Source organism: Terrapene carolina, unplaced genomic scaffold, assembly GCF_002925995.2.
Source record: "Terrapene carolina triunguis isolate 2854851 unplaced genomic scaffold, T_m_triunguis-2.0 Scaffold21, whole genome shotgun sequence".
Taxonomy (NCBI): Eukaryota; Metazoa; Chordata; order Testudines; family Emydidae; genus Terrapene; species Terrapene triunguis.
In genome coordinates, this window is record NW_020664372.1 from 4,397,997 (window position 1) to 4,407,258 (window position 9,262).

The following is a 9,262-nucleotide window of genomic DNA, read 5'->3' on the forward strand; positions in this document are numbered from 1 at the left end:
CCTCTCTGAAGTTTTGTGTCACTGTGTCCATGTTGCTTTTATATTTTATTGTGTCATTTACATGAGTTTAAAAACAGTGCAGAGCATATGATTATCAGCTTTGCATATTGTACACGCCCTAAGAATAACTAAGTAGGAGGAGATGAACTTTAAGGTATGCTTGAATTAAAAATATGTGTAAGATGTTGATGGTACAGTTACACAATAGAATGCTAACACCACTTTCTTTACAAATACATAAATAACATCTTTACAATAACCCTTTCCTGTACCACCATAAGAGATTAAAGATGTATTTTCCCTTTTTCTTATTTCTCTAAATTATAATAATCTGTAACTCTTTTCTTGTTCAACTAACTTATGGAAGTTCCTAAAACCTGTAATCATTGTGATTCCTATAAATCTGTTCAGATAATTCTGGCTGATTCATCAGCTTTAGCCACAGTGGTGAATATTTGGACCCTGGCAGGGAGAAAGCTATGGAGTGCCACATGAACATAAATGCTCACACTACTGCCATCAAAAACATGCTATTCAGAGATAAATTCAAATGCTTGTGTGCCAAAATGCATGTAAGAATTCAGTCAAAAACACAGCTTGCGAAATACAGTGACATTCAATTCTGTTTTCTGGAATGTGCTGAGGATTTTATCTTAAAGTTGCAGCTTCAGTCATTTCTGCTATGTACAAGAGGTTAGTCATTAAAGTAAAGATCAAAAATGCTTTAACATATTATATTTCATAAGAGCCTACTTAGGTTTTTTTAGGTTAATTATAGGTTAGAAGTACTGCCAAGTTCAAGGAAATTATGGCAGACTTTTAAAAAATGATTTGAGAACTAAAGAGAATTTGGCCTGGCAAGCTTAGTAGGCCACTGCTGCGGGTGGAGAAGAATTTCATGCCTTAACACACATTTTGACATTCATAGTTTTTCATAAATAGCTTGAAATATTTGCATAGTAAGCAACAAATGAAAATATTTGTTGAGAAATACCACACTTAATGGGCACTGTTACACATCACAATTGCAGGTTAACTGTACCTCTGTCCCCTCCAGGGTCTCCTCAAGGGCACCCTTTAGCTGTCACATCTCACTGTGGGTGGGGACCCGTGTTCTTCTGCCTCAGGATCAGAGTTTTAGATTATAGTCCCCAGCAATTCACTGTGCTTATCCCAGCAGGCCTGACTTTAATCCAGCGCCTGCAGATCTCCTCTCTTCCAGGAGCCATGATAATATTTACCAGTGGTTTCACAAAGCACAGTACATTTACTTAGGTTTTCTTTGTAATGCTGTTGTCCTATCATAAAACAATAAATGGTCTGTATGCATGCTAAGCTTACCATGTCACCCATCTTCCACGAGGAGCCCCTAGGAGGTTTCATAGTCCTTCAAACCCTTCCAGCAGGGTTTTGCCCTCTTGGTTAAAGTCTGTCAGTTCATGGATCAAGTGACTGTTATTCTGAGTAAGTTCAGGATGACTCTATATCATTTTTCCTTCTTGGTTTTCTTGCTCTCTTCGGCCCACTCAAAACCAGTGTATACAATGGTACAATATACACAGTTGTCTATCTGTTGCAGGATTTGCGGTAATTCTCACCCAGGAATTTTAGTTCCTGCAGGAAGTTCTGTAGCCCACCCCTATTGAGCCAGAATACAATCCCTAGTTCACAGAGATACACATACCATTTTATAGATACAAAACTCTTTGAAACTGCCCCACTTTCAAGGTCTCATATGTTGCATCTTCCCCACTGGACGAGAAAGAAAGTTCCTTTTATCCCTGCTAGGTAACAATACAAACTGAGCCACACATTCTTTCATAAAAAATAAATCAGAAGTTTCCCAGTTCTGCACAATACAGTTAAAGGAAAAAATTTAAAACTTTTGTAGCCCACTTCTTCTGGTATAGTGCTAAACTAGTATTGTGAATCATGCCTACATTAAATGATCAGTATTAACTTTACTATATTTCTGTGTCTTATATATCCTGCTCTTAATTGAGTGTAATACTTCAGTTACATATTAATTACTTGACCTTTAACCCCTTCAGAATTGGTGGGTTTGGAGTTCCCTTTTTAGTGCTCACCCCAGAAACCCTAGTTTCACTTGTCAGATTATAAATTTGCATTCTCCTTTGAAATGACTGTGCACATATTCATTCCACTTCAAGTGTATGTGCACCTAGTGGAGACTTTTACCAGCAGTACCACTAGGTGGTGCATATGCCTGCTCTTACACTGAGCCGAGAACATAAAAGGAATGTGTCTGCCACCTCCCTCTCAACTCCTTCTCACTGCCCATGGTGAGAACTGGAGCTCCTCATAGTTTTTGCTTTGGTTCTCCAGCTTTAAATCTTTAGTGCATATCGTTCGTATAGTTACCCTTAGAATACTTAGTAATAATTTTAGGTAGTCTGGGGCTAAAAATCACTAACCTTTAAGCAGTGTGCCACATGCAGGGCCATTATCCCTGTCATGGATAGGCACAGAAGCTGCTTAATTCCTCTTGGAGAGAGGCATGTGAGGGATAGATGCCCTATTTGTACCTCCTTCCCTTCTTTAGTCCTCTGTTAGGACTAAAAAACAGGAATTTCTGCCTCAAATTTCACCTCATGAAGGAGACTGTGTCCCTCCTCAGAACCAGGCCCCCATCACAAGATGATGGACTCTGAAACTATGAGAAATGCTTGTCCAGCAGCTTCAACTTTGAAGCATAAATTTGGAGAGAAGCATCACTTTTCCTCCTTCCTGATGGCCTCTTTAAAGCAATCCAAGCATTCTGACTTGGACAAACAGTCAATGTTTTGATCTTCTCTGCACAACAAGGCTTCCAGTAAGTCCTCTGGTGCTGAGTTGAGGCCTTTGAATAAGCACAGATGCTCACTGGCTCCATCTAAGGTGGCACTGTCAACTCTGGCTCCTCTGGGTTGTTGAGACTGATGCCTACATCTTTGCTGGAAGAGCACCTGGCTGTTTTGGTGTTTTCAACTCCATAAGCCTACCTTTCCATAAGGGATCTCCTTTGTGTCCCGTTACCTGACTCTCCGTTGCTGAACCTGGATTTGGTCACTGTCAGCACTGTTGATGTGTGGTATTCTGCCAACGTACTCTACAGTACCTTATGCCAACCGCTGGCACCAATTATGACTTTGGCATTCCAATCACCTCGTCGTTCAGCTTTTTCTGACCAGATGGTCTCCCTGATATCAGTGTCCCCCCTCCCCCCCCAAGACCTCAAGGGTGAATGCTCCTCCTTTTCCAGATGAGTCCTACATCTCCTCAGACTCTGAGCCAGACTCTGAGCCTGAGGGGCCTGTATTCCCATCAAAGTCTTTTCATTCACTTCATAGACCTTGTCCAAGGGACATGAGGCAGAATAAACAGGACTGGTACTCTTATAAAGAGGCTCCTGTACTGTATCCTCCATGACTCTACAGGCCTTTGCCTGCTCCAAAGGAGTCTAGACCTCCATTGGAGTTAGAGTCCAACAGGAGAACTCAGTCTCCATGCAGGAAACCTCTAGAGAGGCTCTTTCCGCCATCCCTCGGTTGGATGTACTGGATCCTATTGAGGAAAGGGAATTAATGGAGGAACCCCTAGATGTGCCCTCCTGTCCCCATATTTCATCCTCTTCCTTGGACAAAGCCATCACCCTGGAGTCGGATATTCCCTTCTCCAGAGGGCTTTAAAGTCTTTTAGGAAAGAATTGCCCTTCTCATTAATGAAGCCCAGCTAGAGCTGATGAACACCCTCTGGCAAACCCCAGTCCCTATACCACCTACAATAAAGCAGTTTATTGGCTGACCAACATTCCCTGAACATGTGGACTTGCAAACCTGCATGAGGTCAGTCGAGGTCTGCAGGTCCATCCACCAGTCCACTGTGCAGAGGGGTTCCCTTTCTGTACTCATAAATGATTGACTCTGGCTACAGACGTGTCTACCAGAGCTGGGGAACCCATCTTAGGGCTGGTCCACACTACCCGCCTGATTCGGCGGGTAGAGATCGATCTTCTGGGATCGATTTATCGCGTCTCATCTGGACGCGATAGATCGATCCCAGAAGCGCTCCCCCGTCGACTGCGGAACTCCTGCTCGCCGAGAGGAGGAAGCGCTGTCGACGGGGGAGCCTACCTGCGCCGCGTGGACCCGAAGTAAGTAAATTTAGTTCGATCTAGGAAACGTCGACTTCAGCTACGCTATTCTCGTAGCTGAAGTTGCGTTTCCTAGATCGATCCCCCGCCCCAGTGTGGACCTGCCCTTAGTCAACTTTGAGCACAGGCTCTCTGTTCACTCCAGGAGGTCTCATTCCACATGTGGACCTCAGAGCTATTTATCAGGCCTGCAAGATGTTTGTCCACCACCAAGAACCAGGTGATACAAGTTTTACAGACAACACAGCTGCCATGTTTTATCTGAACAGGCACGGAGGTGCAAGGTCATCTCAGCTATGCCAGAAAGCCATCCACCTATGGAATTTATGCATCTGAAATGTCTCCCTGAGGTTATTCCACTTTCCAGGAATGAGAAACACAATTGCAGATTCCTTCAGCAGGATTTTCATAGATCAACACAAGTAGTCAATCAGAAAGGACGTTCTCCTCCAGATCTTCTACCAGCGGGAGTTCCCAATAATAGACTTTTTCGCAACCAACCTGGACCACAAGTGCAGGATATTTTGTCCAGGACAGGCTGCAGCCCATATTCCATCACAGATGCTGTCCTCTTCCCCTGATCAAGTCATCTCCTATATGCATTCCCTCCAGTTCCTCTTGTTCCCAAGGTGCTTAGGAAACTGAAGAGAGACAACGCAGAGTTAATCCTACTGGAACCAGTCTCACCGAGGCAGTACTGGTTCATTGATCTACATCAATTTTCAGTCAGATCACTGATAACTTTGCCCCTAGTCTCAGAACCAAGGCAAGTCTCTGCATCCCAACCTCCAATCTTTTCACCTCATGTTATGGATGAACTTTGGTTGAATGCTCGCAAGAGATTGTGCTCCCAAGATCTTCAGGTTGTCTAGATGAGCAGCAGAAAAGAATCCACTAGAGCGACGTACATACGGAAGTGGAGAAGGGGCTCTATTTGGGCACCATTTCAACATTTACTGACCCGTTACAGAGAGATCTCACATGTATTGGACTATTTGTTACACTTGAAATCTTCTGGCCTATGGCCTATCAGTTAGTTCTGTGAGAGTCCACTTGGCAGCAGTATCTGCTCTGCATCCACCAGTGGACGAGTTTTCCATCTTCCAGATTTTCTTAAGTTTTGTCCAATGTCTACCCATATGTGTCTGATCCAGTACCTTTATGGAATCTTAACCCAGTCTTCTCTAGACTAATGGGTTCTTCCTTTGAACCTAGGGTGACAGCCTCACTATCCCTAGTGTCTATGAAGACGGCATTCCTAATAGCAATCACCTCTCCAAAGGAGAGTTTGGGAACTTTATGCTCTTAGCTGCTCTTCCTTTCACAGTTTTTCATAAAGACAAAGTTTCTCATAAGCCATACTCTAAGTTTGTCAAAAACAGTTTCAGCTTTCAACCTGAATCAAACCATTTGTCTTGTGGTGCTATTTCAAAAATCTCGCTCTTCCGAAGCTGAAGAGAAGCTCCACACCTTAGATATTCACAGAGCTCCAGCATTGTGTCTGGATTGCACTAAGTCCTTCGCAGCCTCTCTCACAGGCTTATTGTAGCCTACAATGGGAGAGTTAGGGGCCAAACAGTAACAGCTCAACAAATTTCTCATTGGGTTTCTGACTGCATTAAGCTGTGCTACAGCTTTCCTAAGATCTCCTCCTCCTTCTCTCAGGACAATAGCTCGCTTTACTAAAGCTCAGTCTACTTCATCAGCTTTTCTGAGCAACATCCCTGTAAAGGATATCTGCAAAGCAGCAATACCTTTTTCCAGACATTACCATCACTCAAGCCTTCGGTGGTGCTACAATCTGTTTCAGGTGATCCAATGTCTCGTCACCTGTAAGGGAACTGCTGATGAGTCATCTAAGTGGAATGTATATATGCACAATCAGTTGAAGGAGAATAAACTGTTACTTACCTGTATAGTAACTGTTGTTCTTAGAGATGTATAGTAACATATACATTCCATGGTCCTTCCACTTCCCTATTATTTCAGACATTATATATACAGAAGTGTGAAGGAATGGAGAGGGAGGCAGTAAACATGCCCCCTTTATGTCCTTGACTCAGCACATGAAGAGAGCAGGGGTGCATTGTGCGCATATACACATGAAGTGAAATGTATATGTGCACACACATCTCAAAGAACAACAGTTTCTGTACAGGTAATTAACTTCAGTGCATTTAGCCAAAAAAAAACAACCTACATTTTTTTCAAAGAGCTATTTGGAAAACCCAAATAACTTAAACATTACCAGTAACAAAATAATTAGAACTCAAGGTTTCCTCTTGGCCTGAAAGTTTTTTTTGTTTTTGTTTGTTTTTTTTAATCTATGTTCAACTAAAAAGTGTTTTATTATTTATTGTCACTAATTCTTTGTAATACTGTAATCCTATTGAAATACTCGGTGTAGAGGGGAAAGTGCTGAATAGTTGGGAATTACAATTAGTATGCTAAGTTTATGAAAAACTGAGCTGATCTTGGTGGCATGTTCTCATATGAGGAGGGAATTATTTAATGCTTTGGGTTTATGTTCTTGTCTGACAAGCTTTTCAGTTTTCGTTTTACAATTATATTTTGTATAATTGCTTGTATTCCGACAGATGGGCGCAAACCTTTTCCAATAAACCATGGACAAACTAGTGATGACACTTTTTTAGAGGTAGGAATAGAAAAATCCTTTAAGTTTTTGTGCAACTTGAACTTTATGCACTTCCTGGGTATGTAGTTGGGTGAGGGAAGAGATAAGAAGAAAAGGTCTTTAATTAGTTCTCAACCAGGGGTATTTCAGAATACCTATGCCGTTACTTCTGTATGTAACAGAACATTTTAATATGGCAGACGAGCTGCTTGAGCAGAAATCTTGTACGGGTACCATGCCCATAGATCAGATTGCTTTTTCTCCCATGTTGAGGTGTTCCTATGCTTCTGCTGCTCTCAAACCATGCATACATGATGGGGGAGCCTTGAAACGACCAGTCTCTGAGGACTTTTGGGTGAAGGTATATTATTTTTTTTCCCTTTATAATTTGAGAGATGCCATGCTAACAAAGGGTGCACTCTCTCTTCCAGCATTTATAGTCTTTGCCCTTGTTCTCAACCCCCAAAATTTGTATTCTACCTATTCCCTTCTAACCTCTTTTGTCTTAAACATACTTGCCCATTGCTGATTTAATGTGCTACTCCTGTGGGGAATTCTGCACCACAAAATTAATAATTCTGTGCACAGTATTTTAAAATTCTGAGCAATTATGCATATTTTGTGAAAATAACACAAAATAATCATGCCAATTTCAATTATTTTGGTAATTTATTTCAAAATACCTATCAGCAAGTATGTCTGTAACAATACAGAGACACACACAAATTCCCCCAGGAGTAGAGAGTTAAAGAAACCCCTACGACAACCCAGTTCCTGCTTCTCTGCCTCCTCTCCCCCAGAGCCCAGATGAGGGGCCAGACACACACCCTTCCGCCCAGAGCCCAGCCATGGGGCCCTCCCTGGCCCAGACACTCATCCCCTACCCCCTAGAGGCCAGCGCCCAGACATTCACAGAGCCTACTCTCCTAGACCCTAGGGATCCAGATGGAGAAACAGCCTGATGATGCTGCGTCCCAGGCTTGCACGGAGTTTCCTGTGCACCACTGCCTCCTTCCTTCAGGGGGTACTGGGAACTGCTGCTGCTGGGAATCCTCCAGCTCCCACCCTCTCCCCCCTCATCCTTGTCTTCTATTTGTGAGCTGGGCTCTGCTGGGTCCAGTGGCCCCTAGTGGTGGCTAACATCTCTGCAGCCCATTTCTGTGGGGGGAAAAGAAAATTCTGCACACGCAACATTAATGTCTGCAAAATTCTGCATTGCGCAGTGGTGCAGAATTCCCCCAGGAGTACACCATGCATAGAGATCTAAAATTTGTGGTCACTTTACATAACCTTTGGGGAAGCAAGAGGCTGGAGACACACAGGCTGCATTCTTTAAGCTGTCCAAAGCCACTTTTTCTTAAATTACACACAGTGTGTGTGAAATGAGTGCGTATTCTCCTTTTTTATTCCTTCACATGCCTCATATTTTCTAACAAAAAGAACAAGCACTGTGTGGTGCACTCTCAGTCTAGATTAGACACAGGAGTTATTTACAGTCTTCCACTTTCCCAACATATAAAGCTGGTGATGTTGCTTAAGAGTTCAGTGACATCTTTAGGTGAAGGAGAAAAGTTTTTGAATGCAGCAGTACCACTAAAGGCAAACGTGCAGAGAGAATTATCCAACTGCCTCAACTTTTGAAATGTAACCCATAATGTTCCAGACTGTTAGCTGCAACAACTACACAAATCATCATAGTTCTTGAAGTTCAAAACACTTACATTGGGCACAGCAAGTAATATTTAGCAATGTCAACTCAGATCAGAAATTAATTCCAGTTCAGTTTGACACATTGGTAAAGTTTGTGCAGAAAGTGAAAGAATCACGAGGGACATAACTGCTGTAAATCATAGTTACAATACTGTATTTAATTCATGTGCCGACTGCTTTTTTGTTTTTAGTAATAGTGTGTTTTATATAATAAGTAGTAATTGTGTGTTTTCATATCTTTTTTTTAAATAGGCTGCAGTAGAAGTTTGCAAGAAGTTCATGGAACGTGACCCAGAAGAATTAAGATTTAATGCAATTGCTCTGTCTGCAGCTTAATTATCCCATTTGGAAAAGCTGCACCACTAATATATTGTAACAAAATAAAAATATTGCCATATATTATGTATGACTTTTGATACTTTCACTAACATGTTGATGAATTTGAGCATATGTGGATTAAATCTTGAATTAGTCTTTACTGCATCTTGTTGCTTGTTCCTGTATCTTACATATACACACCAAAGATCTTTCATGCACTTGACTTTCATATTTCCTTTTAGTTATTCTGAATTATTCCCTATGATATTTTATCCCAGTTCATCAACTGAGTAAAGAGTAGATAACCAGAAGACCAGAATTGAACGCATGAATTCAGACACATTTCAGGGAGTACATTGTACGTTGATGAACAACAATAGAGATGCAAAATGTTGGGCTCTTGGTTTTTTAAACTGTTTTCTAATGATAAATTAATATAAAAATAA

The 9,262-nt window shown here is 41.8% G+C and overlaps 1 protein-coding gene across 1 annotated transcript in view; it reads left to right on the forward strand.

The window, feature by feature from the left end:
* The window catches only part of UCHL3 (ubiquitin C-terminal hydrolase L3), a 61,341-nt gene extending 52,365 nt beyond the window's left edge, over positions 1 to 8,976 (forward strand). Inside the window, exons 8-9 of the mRNA XM_024207021.2 lie at positions 6,751 to 6,809; positions 8,751 to 8,976. Of these exons, the coding sequence (XP_024062789.1) occupies positions 6,751 to 6,809; positions 8,751 to 8,834 (143 nt within the window). The 3' untranslated portion in view covers positions 8,835 to 8,976. The remainder of the gene's footprint in view (positions 1 to 6,750; positions 6,810 to 8,750) is intronic.
* Positions 8,977 to 9,262: the final 286 nt, after the last annotated feature.